Source organism: Propithecus coquereli, unplaced genomic scaffold, assembly GCF_000956105.1.
Source record: "Propithecus coquereli isolate 6110/MARCELLA unplaced genomic scaffold, Pcoq_1.0 Scaffold54, whole genome shotgun sequence".
In the NCBI taxonomy this organism is placed as follows: domain Eukaryota; kingdom Metazoa; phylum Chordata; class Mammalia; order Primates; family Indriidae; genus Propithecus; species Propithecus coquereli.
The window spans coordinates 5,632,246-5,651,656 of record NW_012151285.1 but is presented as its reverse complement, the minus strand read 5'-3'; the positions used below and the strand labels follow the sequence as shown (position 1 = coordinate 5,651,656).

At 38.1% G+C, this 19,411-nt stretch overlaps 1 protein-coding gene across 3 annotated transcripts in view; it reads left to right on the top strand.

The window, feature by feature from the left end:
- Positions 1-19,411, top strand: part of BACH1 (BTB and CNC homology 1, basic leucine zipper transcription factor 1) — a 57,016-nt gene that overhangs the window by 27,953 nt on the left and 9,652 nt on the right. For 2 of the 3 annotated variants that reach the window (XM_012657414.1, XM_012657413.1), the window contains exons 2-4: positions 4,856-5,151; positions 8,291-9,628; positions 12,041-12,247. In XM_012657414.1, coding sequence (XP_012512868.1) covers positions 4,918-5,151; positions 8,291-9,628; positions 12,041-12,247 — 1,779 coding nt within the window. In that variant the 5' untranslated portion in view covers positions 4,856-4,917. Of the gene's footprint in view, positions 1-4,837; positions 5,152-8,290; positions 9,629-12,040; positions 12,248-19,411 lie in introns of those variants that run through there. The other variant, XM_012657415.1, reaches the window with a different exon arrangement.

The following is a 19,411-nucleotide window of genomic DNA, read 5'->3' as shown; positions in this document are numbered from 1 at the left end:
AGTTAGAAGGTGCCTGATGGACAGTAGAAGGATGTGTGCCATTCTTACCTGGTGTTGTTGCATAGTCAAGTTACTGGGCAAAAATGGATTCTGACCACTTAGGAATTAGAATTAGGAAACTGAAAAGAACACCATCTGTAGTGCCCCATGCTAATGAGAGCCATGGTCGATGCATCTTCATTCCCAAAAGTTGGTTGTTTGGGCAGTGTTTATAGTTCCCAACCAACCATTAACTTTTCTTTGGCCAGTTGTCTCACAGGTATGTTTCTAGCTCCCAGATGGATGAGTTGGAGCTCCCTTTTGCCCGTAGTAGCTCTGGAAAAGCTATTTAAGAACTTTTCTCTGAGTGCTTGGCTCCATGATGTCGTTTCGTATATATTGGAATAGCTGAATGGGCTGTGTGTGGAAGAAGATTTAGCTGATCTTGGGGTTTTGGAATTGTATTAAAAATGACAAGTTCATTCAGCAGCAAGTACCTGTATTGGACCAGATATTCTACAGTGGTCCCCAACCTTTTTGGCATCAGGGACCTGTTTCATGGAAGACAGTTTTTCCGCAGGGGGGTGGGTGGCGGGTAGGTGGAGCTCAGGAAGTGATGCCAGTGATAGGGTGCGGTTGTAAATACACATGAAGCTCCGCTCATCTGCTGCACACCTCCTGCTGTGTGGCCTGGTTCCTAATCTTCATGAAAGACAGTTTTTCCACAGACTGGGGGGGCGGGGTGTGGAGGGGAATGTTGGGGGGCTCAGGTGGTAGTGGCGGCCAGATTCCTAACAAGGCCACGAACCGAGTGTTGGGGACTGCAGCTCTATTATTTTATGCTTGGGATATGGCAGAGGCAAGGTTGTGATATTTAAGTTGAGAACTAAAAGGTGAGGTGTTACCCAGTTGAAAAGTAGATGTCTAGGTGTTGGGCACAGGATATGCAAAGGTTCTGAGATCATAGGAGTGTGGTGCCTTGGAAGCAGGAAGGGAGGGAGACAGCAGCTTGAGGTAAGCCTGGGTTAATAGGTAGAAAACCTGACCACACAGGTCTTGAGGACATGTTAAGGATTTTGAAGTGATCATAAGTAATTTGGAAGATATCACAGGTTTTCAGTAAGGGAGGAATCCCTTTGATGTGGAGAGAATAAATTGGAGGGAATCAAGGGGGCTTGAGGGGCATAAGGCTTTCGTTAATATTGTTATCATTAATAGCTAATGTTTATTATTTGCTATAGGCCAAGCACCGTACTAAACCCTTTTCCCTCTTAATCTCATGTAAACTCCACAACATCCAAGTGAGGTGATGTTATCCCTATTTTATAGATGAGGGAAGTGAGATACAGCAAGGTTAAGCAACTTGGCCAGGGTCATAGAGCTAGTAAGTGGCAGCTGGGATTTGAACCCAGACAGTGTAAGATCGTAAATCCCTAGCTGTTAGCCACTGGGCCCTTAGTTTTTAATGCATGAGGTGATGGGCCATTAGTGGGACTTGAAATTAAATGGATCACAACTGGTATTCTTTTTAAATTTAAATAGAGTGGTAAATATCTTTATTACATGCAAAGTACTCTTGTAAAATATTCATAAGTGAAACTTGATTTCACTTTTTATTTTATGTAACTATATTTATACATTTGTGAGCGTGTGAGCCATTGCAAAAGGCTAAATGGCATTTGTCCAGGCAGGAGCTGATAATGGCTTGGGCTAGAATTGTGCCAGTGCATATGGAGAGAAAAGGTCCTCAGCATTAAGAGGCAGAGGCAGCAGGACTCAGTGAGAGATTGAACGTAGGAGCCCCAGATAGCATCGATCATGGTGCACGCCTCGCTCAGTCCACTCGAGACGGGCTCTCCTTGGTGGCTGTTTTACCACCTGATTTTCTAGTTTCTCCCACCTGCAGCTCATAGGACTTGGGATTGGCATCTTGCCCAAGAGCAGCAAATCTGTAAGCTGGCTGTGAACCCGTGAGGTGATCTGTTACTAAAAACTGCGTAAGTGGATGTTGAGCCAAGAATAAAGGCTCTCTTTGGAATTGAAGGTGAGTAGAGTAGTGAGTCACCTGGTAGCAGGATGAGAAGCAGCAAGTCACAAACACATGTAGGTGGGCTACCAGCAGCTCTGGAGTGAAGGTATGGGAATTGTTTATACTGGAGTCACCTTGGGATCCGAAGAATCTTTGAGTCCCAGTGTCCAAGGCCCAGAGTACTTCTCTTTCTCAAGCTCAGGTCCAATTCTTTTGTTTCTGGCTTTCTGTGAGGTTCATTTCCTCATTCTTAAGCATAACCTTTTAGTAATAGCCAGCTCCCCACATTACTATAGTGGGTCTCGATACTGTGCACTCAGCTAACACTAACTGGAGACAGAATGATGGAGTAGTTAAAAATACTCGATAGGCATTCCCCTTTGTCTTTTTGGTCTTTTGTTGTTGGCCAAGATACTTCTCATTGAACCTTGGTTTCCTCATCTGTAAAATTGGGATGATAGAAGAGTATCCCAGGGTGGTTGTGAGGAGTAGGTGAGATAAACTGTTATCTAGCACTTAGCTCGTGCAAAATTAGAGCTTAATAAATACTTACTGTTAGTGGGTTTTTTTTGTTGTTTGTTTGTTTGTTTTTAAGGATAGTCTCTGGAGAGACTCAAACACATTTATGAGCAAAAACTATGGAAAGGAGCCAGCCTAGTGGGAGAGGCTGGGTACATATGAGAGAGGGTGGTAAGAGAAGGTCTTGGATCCCAGAGAAGCAAGGACGATATGGGATCAAGAGAAGGCATTATGGATTGTTCTCAACAGAAGCGAGAACCTGGTGGAGGTGGGAGGAGGGACTTTTTTTGAGGTTGGGTTCTAGTTTTTGTGGTCTACTGGGAGAGATGCTGATTGAGGAGAAAGGTGGCAAGCTGGAAAACAATTGTGGAAAACAGGAGACAGGGACATACGAAAAAATTGATGAACAGTGCTGAGATCCTGAGATTGTACACCATAAGTTTATAGTTATACCAGTCTGCATGTTTTCATAGTTTTTTTTTTTGTTTGTTTTTTCCTGGTGTGCTGTGTTCAGCAGAATGATGAGAGATGTAAAAGTGAGAGTAGTATAGTTTTAAGGGTTTGCCAGCCAGATGCCAGGAAGGAATAAGGAGACTGGGATCTTGGGCTCAGGGACACAGGAGGGCAGGTGGTCAGTGGTGAAGTCTGGCTTGGCTAGGGAGGCCACTGTGCTTTGGACAGGGTGTACGGTCTTGGAGAAAGAAGATGGCAGTGTGGTACTATCTACAGAAGATATGTAATTTTCTTTGAATGATAGTTTCCCCTATTATCCCTAACACTAATTCCTTGTGTTGATAACTAAAATATTAATACCAATTGCTAAAAGGAATTTACTGCTCTTTTATATGGGCACAGCCCAAAAGTTGAATTAGTTGTAGTTTTAATTTTGAAGTCACCAGTGATTTCCTGTGGTATGCTTAATCAGTAAATAACAAATTGTGATGCTTAACCTTAGGTAAATTTTGGCCACATGATGAGAGATTTTATTTTCATCGACTGTTTTTTAACATTTCAGTTATATTGAGGACTTTAAAAATAAACACTAAGAAGCAGAGGATTTTTAGATGCATTTCATGTGTTTGAAACTAAGCCTATCTTTGAGGTGGAATTCACCGGTGATTTGGGCGTGGTGTGTCTGAACTTTAGTAGTCCTTGTTTCTCCTTTCATTTTTTTCTGGAGGGTAGTGGATCTGAAAACAGTAACATTTACTCATTCACTGACCATTTGAGGGCCTCCCATGTTTCAGGCAGTGAGTAAGGCGTCAGAAGAGCCGAAGTAAATGGTTCAGGGATGATGCCCTGAGGAGCTTATCGTCCTCCGTCCGTGTGATCGCCACAGTGGGATCCACACACCCGGGGTGCTCACCACAGGCGTTGGGGGCCCGAAAGAAAATATTAGAACAACTCTTTTAACCTCTTTCAACTTCTCTGTGTTTCAGAACATATATATCAGAATAGTAGTACATGTATGAAGAAAACAGATAAGCATACATGTATTGGGGGTGCCCCCCCGTTTTTTGCCAGTAGTGTGTATGTGATCAAAAAAATGTTTGGAGGCATGTTAATATGTATTTAAAAAATATGAATTTTTAATAACTTTCTCTTATGTTTTAGCACTTTGGGAAAACCAAATGTTTCTACGTATGTTAAACTATGCTCTTAAGGAGGAAGTATTATAGTTTTACTTGTTGCCTATATTTGTGTCATAAAGTAAAACTTAATGTATAAAAAGACTCATTACCAAGATCTGGACTGACAAATTTGAGTCATTTTCTTCTTTGTGTTGGAGGAACTTTACCTTTTATAGAATGGCATCCTTTATTGTAAAGCGCTAAACCCACCCACTGTCTGTCAGATGTTGGGGAATGGGGCAAGGAGAATGTGGAATGCCACATGCCTGTTCTCCTGTTCAGTCTCATCCCAAAGTGGTACCTCTGGGGACTTCCTCTCCTCCTCCCACACTGTCTTAAAGCAACAGGGTTGGGATGCCACCCAGAAATTTCCTGGCCTCATCTGTTTGCTCATAGTGTTTTCTCAGTGTGAAGTGTCTCACTTTCAGAGAGCCGTGAAATACTTGGTTCAGAAAGTTCTTCTCTCCCTCACACCAGGAAACTTTCCCCAGAATTAGTTAGAAAAACTGCTGTCCAGAACCTATTTAAATGAAGTATAGTGAATAAATGCTTCTAGGTTGTTCCTCTGGAAGATTTTATTTTCATTTTTATTTCAGCGATGAGTATGTATTTTAATTTATATTTCCCAATTTGGCATTTTTTAAAACATTTTAAAGCAAAAATTTATTTAAGTGAAATATTGCATGTGTCTTTGCAGGTTGATGACAATTAGAAGCATGCTTTCCGCTGAACTTCCTTGGATACCATTTGTTATGCAGAATGTCGCTGAGTGAGAACTCAGTTTTTGCCTATGAGTCTTCTGTGCACAGCACCAACGTCTTGCTCAGCCTCAATGACCAGAGGAAGAAAAACGTGCTGTGCGACGTCACTGTCTTCGTGGAGGGCCAGCGATTCCGCGCCCACCGGTCCGTGCTGGCGGCATGCAGCAGCTACTTCCACTCGAGAATCGTAGGCCAGGCTGATGTGGAGCTTAACATTACTCTACCAGAAGAGGTAAGAGGGCGGTGTTTCTGGTGATTTTAATTTAATTTTACTTAACTAAGTTTCTTACGGTTTATGAAGTTAAAACTACAGTATCCTTGACAGGTGGCTGAGGAGTATTTTACAGGTTCTGTAGCAACCCATTTCCTTATAAAATCATTAATTTTGGGTGTTAGTTAAAAATATTTATTGAGCAGTTGAATAACTTGACCCACTTATGTTATTTTTGATAAAATGACCAAATGAGGGCACACACAGTGGATTATAGACATTTGGAAAGGTCACAGCTTGGAGAGGCCATGTGAGACATTCTCTCCCTGTGAACCTTTTCCTGTCATCCCCAACTATAACTAGTTTTAGGGTTCTATAAAACGTACATTCCCCCATGAAAAGTAGATGCTCTGTAAGTGTTCTTTTTTTCTCCCCATTCTTCTTTTTTTGAGATTGTCTTTATGTATTATAGAAAAAAGAAATGGTTTTGTGTCATATTTATAGAACTTTAGTTTTACATACTATTTTCCCCTGGCATGTTCATAAATGTTGGTGTCTTTGTTAATGTCCTACCTCTGAGAGACTTCTCTCTTGGGCAGATGCATGATGGTTACACTAACTCTTACTAAAACTAAGAGTGTCAAGCCTTTGGTATTGGGACACAAATAGAAGTTGTTAAGAGGAATATGAAATATTTAGAACTTCTTTGGGTACGACAGGTCCACAGGTAGATGTAGGATGTGCCCTGTTGGATACAACTCAATAAACTGTGCCTACAGTTTAGCTTGTTGCTGGCTATGCATACTTCTATGAAATTGTAGGCACAGTTTTGGGAACAGATAGATTGTCTTTTCCATGACAGATGTCAGAGTGAATGGTTCAGTATCAAGAAAATGGCAAAAAAAAAAAAAAAAAAAAAAGGGCCAACCTATAGAGTAGTGATTATTTTAAAAAAGAAAGAAATAACGTATCATAATGGAGATATGCTTATTAGGGGTCATATTTTCAAATGATTTCATGAGACTTTCCAAGTAAAGCAAAGTTTGAGTCATGGGTTTGGGAGGAAAGGTGTGTGCATGCATGTATCTAGTTATTCATTCTAATTTGAATTGTAAATCATCAGTTTTCAAATATTTGAAGTGTTTTATCATAGTGATTAATTGAAAATATTGTGTAACTTACTGTGTTAAAGGCCTTTTTAGGACATTTTAACTTACTTTAAAAATTTTTTATTTGAAAATTTTATTGAGATAGTTGTAAATTCACGGACAGCTATAAGAAATAACGTGGAGAATTCCCTTTTACACTTTGCCAGTGTCCCCCAATAGTAACATTTTGCAAAATGACAATATAGTATTACAAACAGGGTATTGAAGTTGATACAGTCCACCCACAGTATTCAGATTGCCCCAATTTTACTTGTACTAATTTCCGTGTGTGTAAGTTCTATACAGTTTTATCCCCTGTGAAGGTTTGTGTGTCTACCACCAGTTAAGCTACTGAACAGTTCTAACATGGAAAGATCCCTTGTGGTGGTGTTTTATAACCACACCTTCCTCCTTGCCATCCTCCATCCCTATCGCCTTACCCTCTTCTGTCCCTAACCTCTGGCGACCACTGATCTGTCCTCCTCTTGTAAAGTTTTGTCATTTCCAAAAATGTTATTTAAATGGAATCACACAGTATGTGACCTTTTGGGATTGACTTTTTTCCACTTTCCTGAGATTTTCCAAGTTGTGCATATCAATAGTTTCTTTTTATTGCTGAGTATATTTCATATTACCAGTTTTTTTTTTTTTTAAACTTTCACCTATTGAAGGAAATCAGGCTGACTCTGGTTTTGGGCTATTACAAATAAAGTTGCTGTGAACATTTGTATGCAGGTTTTTGTGTGAATGAGTTTTTATTTTTCTGGGTTAAAAGACCAGGGAGCGCAATTGCTTTTATGTTCTTGCTGCCAATGTGTGAGTGATCCAACTTCTCTTTGTTCTCACCAGCGTTTGGTGGTGTCACTATTTTTTATTTTAACCATTTAAAAGTTAGTTAAATACTCATAGCTGAGCATGGTTTTTTTTTTTTTTTTTTTTTTGAGACAGAGTCTCGCTCTGTTCCCTGGGCTAAAGTGCTATGGCGTCAGCCTAGCTCACAGCAACCTCAAACTCCTGGGCTTAAGAGGTCCTTCTACCTCAGCTTCAAAAGTAGCCGGGACTACAGGCACACACCACCACACCCGTCTAATTTTTTTCTATTTTTAGTAGAGATGGGGTCTCCCTCTTGCTCAGGCTGGTCTTGAACTCCTGACTTCAAGCGATCCTCCCGCCTTGGCTGAACATGTTTTTAATGTCACAAATATCAATGATATCTTGATCATTCTTATAGGAATTCAGTGAATTAAAATTCGTTTTGTGTTTTTAACCTAGTGTAAGGCTTTCTCTGTACTTCAAGCAGTTTCCATTTGCCCCTCAGTTTGCAGAAGCAGGTTTAATGTAAATGGGCGTTTCTGCTTAAAGATTTTGTTACCTAGAGTCCATGAATTTTTACTGAGTAGTAATGAGGAATGATTTTTAAAACTTCACTTAGATTGCTTTTTAAAACCTGAATCTTAATATTTTATTATTGGAAATCTTTGGCATGAGCTAAAGATAATAGTTACCATTTACTGTGCATTTACCATGGGTCAGGACTTCCTTGTAAGTGCTTTATGTGTATTATTTTTTATCCTTAAAAATTCTTTCATACTTTGTAGCAGTTGGAGTTATTGGGCTGGACTAGTAACAAACACCTGGTAGCTTACTATGTGTGTAGCAAGTTGTGACCATCCTGCTGTATTTCATAGATGGTTTGTTTCTGCTAACATGGGAACATTGTGGTAATGTCCTATGTCTTTACTTCATGTGAGTAAACCATAATTCATGTGCAATTGAGAGTGGAATCTATAAAGTGGAGGGTTTCCAGTAAACACGGTGTGATGAGCATGCTTTTCCAGGCTCCCTTAGTTTTATGTTGCCTAGGAGAACATTTTTTCTTATCAAATTAAAACATGTATTTTATAATTATCACAAGTAAGTTATACATCTCTCTATTCCCCTTTACTTCTCTTCTTTTTACCTACTAGACGGCTTTCAAATGATGTGTTTGTTTTTATTTTGTATATTAACAGGTGACAGTTAAAGGATTTGAACCTTTAATTCAGTTTGCCTACACTGCTAAACTGATTTTAAGTAAAGACAATGTGGATGAAGTGTGCAAGTGTGTGGAATTTTTAAGTGTGCATAATATTGAGGAATCCTGCTTTCAGTTTCTCAAATTTAAGTTTTTGGACTCCACTGCAGACCAGCCAGAATGCCCAAGAAAAAAATGCTTTCCGTCACACTGTCAGAAAACAGACCTTAAATTTTCACTTTTGGACCAGAGGGATCTAGAAATTGATGAAGTGGAGGAATTTCTGGAAAACAAAAATGTTCAGACTCCTCAGTGTAAACTACGCAGGTCTCAAGGAAATGCAAAAGCATCGCCTCCTCTACAAGACAGTGCCAGTCAAACATATGAATCCATGTGCTTAGAAAAGGACGCTGCTCTAGCTTTGCCATCTTTATGCCCCAAATACAGAAAATTCCAGAAAGCATTTGGAACTGACAGAGTCCGCACTGTGGAATCCACTGTCAAAGATGCTCATGCTTCTGTGCAGCCAAATGAGACATCTGAAAGTGAATGCCTGGAAGGGGCCCAGGAGTGTGCAGATTTGCAGGTGGTTTTAAAATGCGAAGAAAGTAAATTGGCAATGGAACCTGAAGAAACAAAGAAGAAAGATCCTGCTTCTCACTGCCCAACTGAAAAACCAGAAGTGACTCCTTTCCCCTACAGTTCTTCCACAGACCCTCATGGACTGTATTCTCTGTCTCTTTTACACACATATGACCAATATGGTGACTTTACTGGTATGCAAAACACAACAGTGTTGACAGAAAAGCCTTTGTCAGGCACAGATGTTCAAGAAGATAAAACGTTTGGTGACAGTCAAGGTTTACATCTGAAATCTGACTCGGGCCCCAGGGAAGACAGTAGCCTTGCCTCGAGCGATCGGAGTAGTGTGGAACGCGAAGTGGCAGAACACCTCGCAAAAGGCTTCTGGAGTGACATTTGCAGCACGGAGTCTCCTTGCCAAACACAGTTGTCACCTGCTGTGGCCAAAGATGGCTCAGAACAGATCTACTCACAGAAACGGTCAGAGTGTCCCTGGTTAGGGATCAGGATCAGTGAGAGCCCAGAGCCAGGTCAGAGGACTTTTACAACGTTGAGTTCTGTCAACTGCCCTTTTATAAGTACTCTGAGTACCGAAGGCTGTTCAGGCAGTTTGGAGATTGGAAACGATGATTATGTTTCAGGACCCCCGCAGGAACCTTGTCCGTATGCTTGTGTAATTAGCTTGGGAGATGACTCTGAGACGGACACAGAGGGAGACAGCGAGTCCTGTTCAGCCAGAGAACAAGAATGTGAGGTGAGCAGGAGTATGTTCTTAATTTATTGTTTTAACAGCCACTAATTGGGATTTACTTTGGGTCAGCTCTCTTTGTATCACTAGGGCTATGAGCAGGCCCAGGGAGGGAGGAGGAAACTCATATGCAGTTAATTACAAGAGTGTGTGATAAATACCAAAAGAGAGAGATGAAATTTGAAGCACTTTGTGTGTTCATGTATTTTAAGTAGGCATATTTATATTAACCATGGAGTAGGTTCACACATTGGCTGTGTTCTCACGTGGGCCATTTCACTGTTTAAATCAAATGCCATGTCCCAGGAGAAAAAAGAATAATGATTCTGTGGTCATTACATGATAACTCCTGGAAAAATGCAGCACATATTCAGTTCATTGCCACAAGGATCTCTAGACCTGGAACTAGTCACTGAGCAGTGGTTTAGCAGTGACTAGTTGTAGGAATGTAGCTTCTAATGAAATTTTTTGGACCTAGGTTTTTCATGGTCATTAATTCCCCCCCCCCTTAGCCATTTCAGATGTTAGTTTAATGAATGTTTTAATAATTTAGCATGAGTTACGTGTAGCTGGTATGATATTAATCATATCATGTAACATATTAATCATCATGATTAATATATTAATCATACCAGGCTTGATCTGTGTACTCCGTGTATAAAAGTTTATATTTGATAGCTGCTGTTTGTAGAATATTACTATAAATCCAGTAATAATAGGGTTCTGTTATTTTAAAAAATACTATTTAAAACAATTTTTTTCTTAATATGATTTTGTTTACTTTTCAGGGGTTGAATTTTTAGAGTTACAGTTTACACTTTCTTTTTTATAAATTACTTTCCTATTTTACCCATTGCATTTTTGCCTTTTCTTAGGATTTATTTTATATTGTATAACAACACTTAATATGAGATCTACCCTCATAACAAACTTGTAAGTGTACAATACAGTGTTGTAAAATATAGGCACAATGTTGTACAGCAGATCTTTAGAGTTTACTCATCTTGTGTAACTAAAACTTTACCCATTGGATAGCAATTCCGCATTTTCCCCTCTGCCCAGCCCCTGGCAACTACTTTTCTACTCCCTGTTTCTATGAGTTTGACTATTTTAGATACTTCGTGTAAGTGGGACCATGTAGGATTTACTCACCTGCGTTTGGCTTATTTTGCTTAGGATAATGCCATTCAAGTTCATCTATATTGTAGCAAATGGCAGGATTTCCTCCTTTTTATAAGGCTGAATAGTATTTGTTTATACATCCACCACAATTTCTTTATCCATTCATCCATCTCAGGGACATTAGATTGTTTCTATATTTTGGCTTTTATGAATAGTGCTGCAGCGAATCTAGGAGTGCAGATATCCCTTTGAGATCCTGATTTCAATTTTTTTGGATAAATAGGAGTGAGATTGCTGGATCATACAGTGGTTACATTTTTAATTTTTTGAGGAACTTCCATACCGTTTTTCATAGCAGCTATACCATTTTCCCACCAACAGTATGCAAAGATTCCAGTTTCTCCACAACCTATTCTTTAGCATTCTTTGGTTTTGTATCTGTTAGATGACATAGGTTTGAAGGAGGTGGATTGGCGATTTAATTTAAGAACTAATATGTATATGTGGTTATAGCTATACATTTTTATGACATTTATAAATGTAGCATTTGGAATTACTATGAAAAGAATGTTAAAAATAGAACATTTTTCAATTTAAAACATTTTGTGTAATTCCTGTAAACTTGAAAGGCAAGCTAAGTAGGTTGCCAGACTGAGCAATGTTTCCTTTGCATTTTTGATAATTAATATAATGAAACTTCCACAATTTTATTATTTTTTAAAAAGTTATCTTCTCCTCTCTCCAAATGTAAATGTGTTGAAAATGTCTTTAAAATATTCATAAGACTTTTCTAACCTTTTCTGCATTGGCAAGTGAAATGTATAGCTTTTAAAATGAGTTATGTGAGGCTACCATTTTCTTGACAGAAAAATTTTCTGAAATGCTTTAGAAATTACTAGCATAATTATACCAGTATTAAATCAGTGCTGCATAGTAATATTCAAAGAATAAAATAGATTTTACTTTTAGGTTGTAAAAACATCTGTGGGGTATTAACATTTAATACTAAAATAACTTAAATTCTGTCTTTCCATTTTAAATATGTTAATGCTTGTGTTAATATGTTTGATTTGCTGAAAAATATCTGCTTAATTATCTTCTGAAATAGACCAGAAATACTAAGTATATTATCAGTTTTTATTATAATGGATTGTATAGAAATTGGGAATAGAGGCCTTTTTTTAATCTAAAGTTCTGTGAAAAGCTTAGACATACATCTTCATCTTCTTAGATTTAAGGTATAATTACAAAAGTATAATTACAGCAATAATTACTAATGTTTATTTTACATTCTAGGTAAAACTGCCATTCAATGCACAACGGATAATTTCACTCTCTCGAAACGATTTTCAGTCCTTGTTGAAAATGCACAAGCTGACTCCAGAACAACTGGATTGTATCCATGATATTCGAAGAAGAAGTAAAAACAGAATTGCTGCACAGCGCTGTCGCAAGAGAAAACTTGACTGCATACAGAACCTTGAATCAGAAATAGAGAAACTGGTTAAGTGGACAAGTTTCTTGTTATTATTTAAATTCTACCACTCTCTTGTTTTGTAGAGGAATTAACTATTTAAATTCCTAGGTCAGATATAATGCTCAATTACATATTAATTTTAATATGTATCAATTAACAATTTAGGAAAAATTATATGGCATTTTCAGAAAGATTAGGAAATAAAGTAGGATTTTCATGGACAAATTTTACTTCCATAAGTATTTAACATTTTTAGCATGATATACAATGATATATAACTTGAACTATTTCTGGGTGCTTTTGTAAAAAGATTTTCAAATTAAGGATTTTATTATCTACCTAATCCTTAGTGGTTGAGTAAAGGTTAAAGAAATTATAAATCACCTTAATGTCTCTTGTGATATATTTGGTGTCTATAAATGCTAATATTCCAAATGTTAGTTTAAATCAACTGAAGAGTAACTTATTTTGGCTGATACCACAACAAACACATCAGCCAGGATCTTTCCTAAGGGAAAATAAGATACGGTGATATGAACTGAAAATTTTAATATCTCATGAGATCATAAGGGAGAATCATGCCTGCTTATTGAATCCTATTTTCTATTCCAGCATCAAAACACAAATTGACTGAAGAATGGGTTAGTTTACTCCCCTGCTTCCCTTTTCCCCTGGTGGTTGGTGGAAGGAAGCATTGTGTGGAAAAGGACGGCTGTGATAGCGCAGGCCTGCCGAGGGTAAAATACGGTGAAAGACAGCGGGGCAGCAGCCTAGAAGTAGTAACAGCATTCCTTGAATATTCAGTTTTATGTCTTTGTGACTTACTGGTGAAAGTTTAAAGTGTGATTGTAGCAAATTTTCAAGCATGAAGATTCTTGCTATGAATGGCAATTAAACAGCAACAATTTAGAAAAACTTGCGCCTTTTTATGCCTTCAAGAAAAATTGAAAGGCAACTATTATTTATATAATGTACGTATACGTTATGTAAAAAGATGAAGTGTAACTATAAAAAGACAAGATAAAGGAGGAACCACGTGTTTCACAAATGGAGGCATGAGAGTTATAAAAATAATTTGTGTGATATTGCTGATGAATTAAAATCGTTAGGACTAAAAAGGAAAAGTTATGAATTCCGTAGTATTTACTCAGTGGTTTTGGAGTATCAGCCATACCTTTAAGCACTGGTGTTCTTTCTTATTATCCAGCTTTGAATCAAATGCTTACCTGCCTTTGGACAGAGTATGGCATTTTGAGTTTTAGTTATTCTGTACGGTAACACACAGATGCTTTTTCTACTGTGGGATTATGTGAAGCTATTTGAAGTCTACAAAAATTGTACTACTTGAGTTCTTAGTTCTGCTTCTGATAGTTCAGTCTTTCCCCTCAACTAGTTGTCATTTATAGCTGTCAGAGTTTATCCAGTTATCTTACTCTCCTAAAAGCAAACACAAATAAAAAGAAACGAGGCTTTCATTAGTAATTTACTTTATAAATGGATACTAAACAAATACATTCAAGAGTAGCTGTTATCCTTTAGAACTACACTAATTCCTCGTTCAAATGGTTTATTTATATTTTTTGATTGAAGTCAGACATTGGATTGCTGGATTATTGGTATTTTTACTAAATTTCAATTATCTAGGCTAAAAGGCCTTGCTAACTTTCTTTGGGCTCTCTGACCCCTGTTCCTTTGCATTATAAGAGAGAAGTGAGAGAGACTAAAATTGTGGGCTTCTGAATTAGACACTTAGTAACTTTGGGCAGGCTATTTAATTTCTCTATGACTCAGGTTTCTCATCTGAAAAAATAGGATAATATTAGTTCCTACATTATGGAGTAGGTGCTCATTTTGAGGATTAAGTGAGTTAATATATCTAAAGAACTTAGAACAGTGCCTGGCACCATAGTAAGTACTCAATAAATATTGCATGTTTATTATTATTGCTATATTATTATCATCAGTTTCCAGTTTTCTCTTTCTTAATTGGCTTCCTTCCTAGTATTTCTACCTAAACTGTGAATTCTGGGTTTGGCTTTCACTCTTATAGTAATAAGGTTCCTTTCATATGGTCAGTGGAATAACTTTTGATTAATTTTCAATACAAAGTAATATTTGGTTTTTTAGCAGTTTTTAATGAAACCAAAAATCAGAGTTGGTTAGTACCCTGTTTACCTATTGTATTAATTTGGACTCTCTGGCTTCAAGAGACAGACTCTTGAATGAATGAATTTGTTGTAAGGAGATAGGTGTGTCTCATTGAGAAGCTAGAGAATGGAGCCAGGCCTCATAAATAGCATGGAACAAGAAAGTGGAAGACTGCTAGGAACTCAGGGACTCTTCTCTCTCAGCTCATCTCTGCACCTGCTTTGCCCTCCACCCACAGAGTGGCTGTGTGCTCCCAGGTGTGTATGGGAAGAGTGGCTGCTGTACAACTCCTGAGTAGTTTCACTCTCCTGCAGGGACTCATCCAGATAGAGACAACAATTTTAGTCGGTTCTAAATTCCTAGCATTTTATTAGCCTAATCAGACTCTGTTGTCCTCTTCTGTCCCTAGAGTGCAGGGACAAAATAGCAGAAGAGCTAAGAAGAGTCCTTTCTGGGAAGGCAGAGCAGACAGCCTGGCAGGGGTCTGCTGTACACAGATAGGGGCCAATCTGAGCTTCGTTCACTCTCCGACCCCTTCCGAAATAACCCCAGAGAAGTCATTTTGGAATTTTTGTATCAGAGGGACTTGCTGTGTGTTTCAGCTTCCTTGAGCTCCTGACTCGGTCTTCACACTGCTCTCAGTTACAGTGGCAAACTCTAGTTGCAGAGTGAGGGGCACATTGCAGATTTCCATTCTGCCACGGATGTCTTTCTCAGACAAAATAAGCAGAAAATGTGCTACTTATTAGCTAATAAGAATAAGAAAGCTGACCCTTCTAGAATTAAAAGAATTTGATGCTTAAGATATTTATTGTATTAAGAAGTGTACTGGGACCCTGGTTATTGGGTGATGTAATGGATGTTATCCTTTGTAAAAGAACACCAAGAGGAGTTACAGTCACAGTTTTGTATTTAGTAGCACGGAGGGTTGAGAATACAGAGGAATGTGAATATATGTATCTATATGTAATATAAATATTTAAATATCATTGAGATGTTACTTTTTGGTCATGGCCAGTAGACAGGCAGTGTTCCCAGTTTTCGTAGTCTTTTAGCAAACCTATTTAAGGGAAATTGTTTGTTTCATAATTAAACAGTCATTTGCATATAGTGAATGACTAATTGGATTTAACATATGAATAAACTTACAGTATTTATTGCCCGGGTCTGGTAACATCAGACAGAGGCCTCCATATTTTAGTACGCTTTGGTCTTTGGCTATTGGCTGCCTGTTTTCCTAGAGAGAAATCTTAAAACTTTTTGCAACTAACTCTGAGAGTAATATCATAACAGACTGTGGATGGATCAGGACATGAAAAAAATTTTGATTACACTAGAATAATCATTCTAAAATGTTTGCAAAGTGAGTCAGTAGTCATGTATAAAGGACACTTTTATAGTCTCATTGTGCTGAGAAAGTCACAGGAAGATGTTATTTTGCATTCAATAAATATAAATTTCTCATCAAGAAGTTCTATCGGAGTCTAATAGAACCTTCGAAAAAAAGTGTGTATTTGGTGGATAAATTGATAGTATTGACTTTAGTATTTATTTTGAATTTTATAGTATATTAGAGGTTAGACATTGATTCAGAACTGCTTTTACTATAAGGATTAAATATGCATAATGTACAAGCCAATAAAACATGACTTTTTAAACTGATAAATACAAGGTCTTTGAACAAAGTTGAACAATCATTGAACTTCTGTTAAGGTGTTTGGCTTACAAAGGTCTTAGCTATATAGCATTCTTTATAAGGTCTAAGTTTATTCTTTTCTGGGAGATTAATTCATAAATTAGAAAATATACATGTTTCTGATAACTATTTTGGCCTCAAATGTAACCCTGAAATGAAGGGAATCTTGCTTTTTAAAGAAAAAAAAATATTAACACTAAAATGTATTTCTCTTGGAATCCAATGTTGTTATGATATCAACTTACAAGTGATCAGAATATTCACAAAGCTCTTGAGCTTCGGGTTGAGGTGTTCAGACACCAATTTGTTTCATTACCCTTGTCCATTATGATGGGACAGAAGTAAAACAGTCTCACCTGTCCTTAGTGGTTTGTGTTTGTGGTGAAGATTATGTTTTATTTAAAATAAATGTATTCTGTCCACAACCAGTCACATTTTACTGACCGCTCCACCAAAAGAAACTCTGATGGCCCTTCTGGAACCTGACCTCTGTCATTCTGTGTTGCCCTTGGGCAACGTTTCCTGAAATGTGGTCTGTGTACTATGGGCATCAGTTATCTGGGGGTGCCCCTTACAGATGGACATTCCTTAGTCCCATCCCCGACCTGTGGGAGGGGCCCAGAGCATGCATTTTATACAAGCCTCCAAGGGAGATGTAATGTACATTAAATTCTGAGAACTCACGCTCTAGAGCACAGAGGTCAGGTGGAGGCTTTGGAGACTAATGACTAGAAAGCCTGCCTGGCCACTGAAAGTAGCTCTGTGGCCTGGGGAAATTGCTTAACCTCCAGTACCCACATTCCCTCATTGCTAATATGGGGATGGGAATAATACCTACCTCAGGGCTGATGCAAGTATCGGATGAGATCAGCGATGCAAAGCTTTTGTACTGCCCAGCCCATAGTAAGGGCTCAATAAATACTAGTTGTATTTTAAATAAAAGTGATTATTCTTCCTAGAAGTGTCTGCTGGTCACTACATGTTAAGTGTTGTGCTTGGTACCAGGAGATCACAAGTGAGTAAGACATAGTCCTCACTTACAGTCTCCTACCTAGGGAGTTAGACTTAAGTGGCTTTGTCTCACCACCCTCTGCTCCATTCTAAAAATTTCAAGCTTTCAGAAAAGTTGAATGAAGGGTACAGTAAACAATTACTCTCTGTTTAGATTCAACAATTATTGACATTTTGCCAGATTTATTTCTCTGTCTTGGTCTCTTTCTTTCTGCCCTGTCTCTCTCTGGCCAGGTCTCTTCCTCGATTTATCTGTCCCTCTGTGCCTGTTAGTTCATCGCGGTGTCTCTGTGCCTCTGTCAGTTAGTCTTGGTCTTTTTCTGACCCCACTAGGTTGATCTTGACCTCTCACTGTCCCTTCCTGTCCTGATATTTTTCTATCTTTTCGTTCTCTGGTTCTCTTGCTCTGCTTTTATTTTCTAAATCATTTTAAAGCCACCATATTATGACACTTCATCCGTAAATGCTTAATTAAACATGCATATTCTAAAAATAGACATTTTTGTATAAGACCAATATCTTTATTACACTTGAGAAAATCAGTACATTGTAAATATTATATCTGGTTCTTATTCAAATTGTCTTTTCGCAAAATATCTTTCATAGATTTTTTTTTCAATCATCACATATTTGGTTAAGCGTTTTCAGTCTCTTAATCTAGAATAAGTCCTCTCATTTTTTTAATGACAATAACTTTTCAAAGAGTCCAAACCAAATTTTTCAGAAAATGTTCCATTTTTAATATCGATTGTTTCCCCATGGCTTTATTTAACTCATTTCTCCATTCCCTTATTGCATGTAAACTGGAAATGTTTGAGTAGTTTGAGACTAAACATTCATGAGTGTTGTCTTTCATATTGTGTCACCTGGGGAGACACACAGTGTCACGGTGATCCCATGTAGGTTGGTGGAAATAGCCAGATTTCTTCATTTTCAAAGCTATATTTTTCACCCTTGTGAATTGCTTAGTGACTTGTGAAGTGTTGCTTAGGCACTTTGTGACTGTTTTTCCTCAGTACTCCCACATCCTTTGGCTTTTAGCGTATGCCAGTGTCCTTTGCCATGGGGGTTACAAAATAGTAATTTTTCTAATTCTTTCATTCCTCTTACATTTATTATTTGGCATTCCTCTTTAAAAAGGATTTTTGGCCAGGTGCAGTGGCTGGTGGCTCATGTCTGTAATCCTAGCACTCTGGGAAGCCAAGGCCAAAGGATGGCTTGAGCTCAGGAGTTCAAGAGAAGCCTGAGCAAGAACGAGACCCCGTTTCTACTAAAAATAGAAAAATTGCCTCAGCATGGTGGAGCACCCTTGTAATCCCAGCTACCTGGGAGGCTGAGGCAGGAGGATCATTTGAGCCCAGAAGTTTGAGGTTACAGTGAACTATGATGACGCCACTGCACTCTAGCCAGGGTAACAGAGCAAGACTGTTTCAGAAAAAAAAAAAAAAAGATTTTTTTTCTTCCTTCTTCTTTTCTCTCCCTCCTACTGCCCTGTGGTGTCACTGTGGCTCATGGGGTTAACTTTTTTGGGTTCAGTTTGTTAGAATCAATAATAGGCATTAGTCTTTTTGATGTTGACTTTTTTTCAAATTTGGCCGGGGAGAGCCCCTTTAAGCCAGCTGCTGTCCTGTCAACATTACCCCATTAGAGCTTCTGTGCCATCTAGCACCTGTCATAGACTCACCTTTTACTTCTCTTGTTCCAAGATTTGGAATCACCCATTTCTCCAAAACTCCCTGGTTTCTTTTTCCAGATACCGGACTTTGGAAAGCATACCTGTTGGTGGAGTGTTACTCCTTCTGGGCCCTTTCAGTGGACAGAACTAGGAAAGATACGTGTGTGTGTGTGTGTGTGTGTGTGTGTGTGTATGATCATGAGTGCATTCAGCGTATATATCAAGCATCAGTAAATGAAAGTAAAAAGTATATTAGAAATCATGAGTTTATGTAGATATTTCCAGTTCAAATTTAGCAGTGTAGAGCTTTTGTCTTTGCTTCTTTTATGTATTTGTTTTATCTCTTATCACTTGCAGGGAAAATCTTGGCTTCAATTATGTTAGTATATTTCCTATTTGCTTTATCCTAAGATATACAGTAAGTCCGCATTTAACGTCGTCAGTAGGTTCTTGGAAACTGCAACTTTAAGCAAAATGATGTACAGCAGGTTCTCACTTAACATTGTCTTGTTGAACATTGTTACGTTATAAAGCTGATGAGAAAAAACTTAGTTTTGTTATTTGTTGTTTCTCTTAAAATTGTAGTTTCGAAGAACCTACTAATGGATGATATTGATTGAGGACTCACTGTATATAAAATAGTTTCAAAATTATAATCAG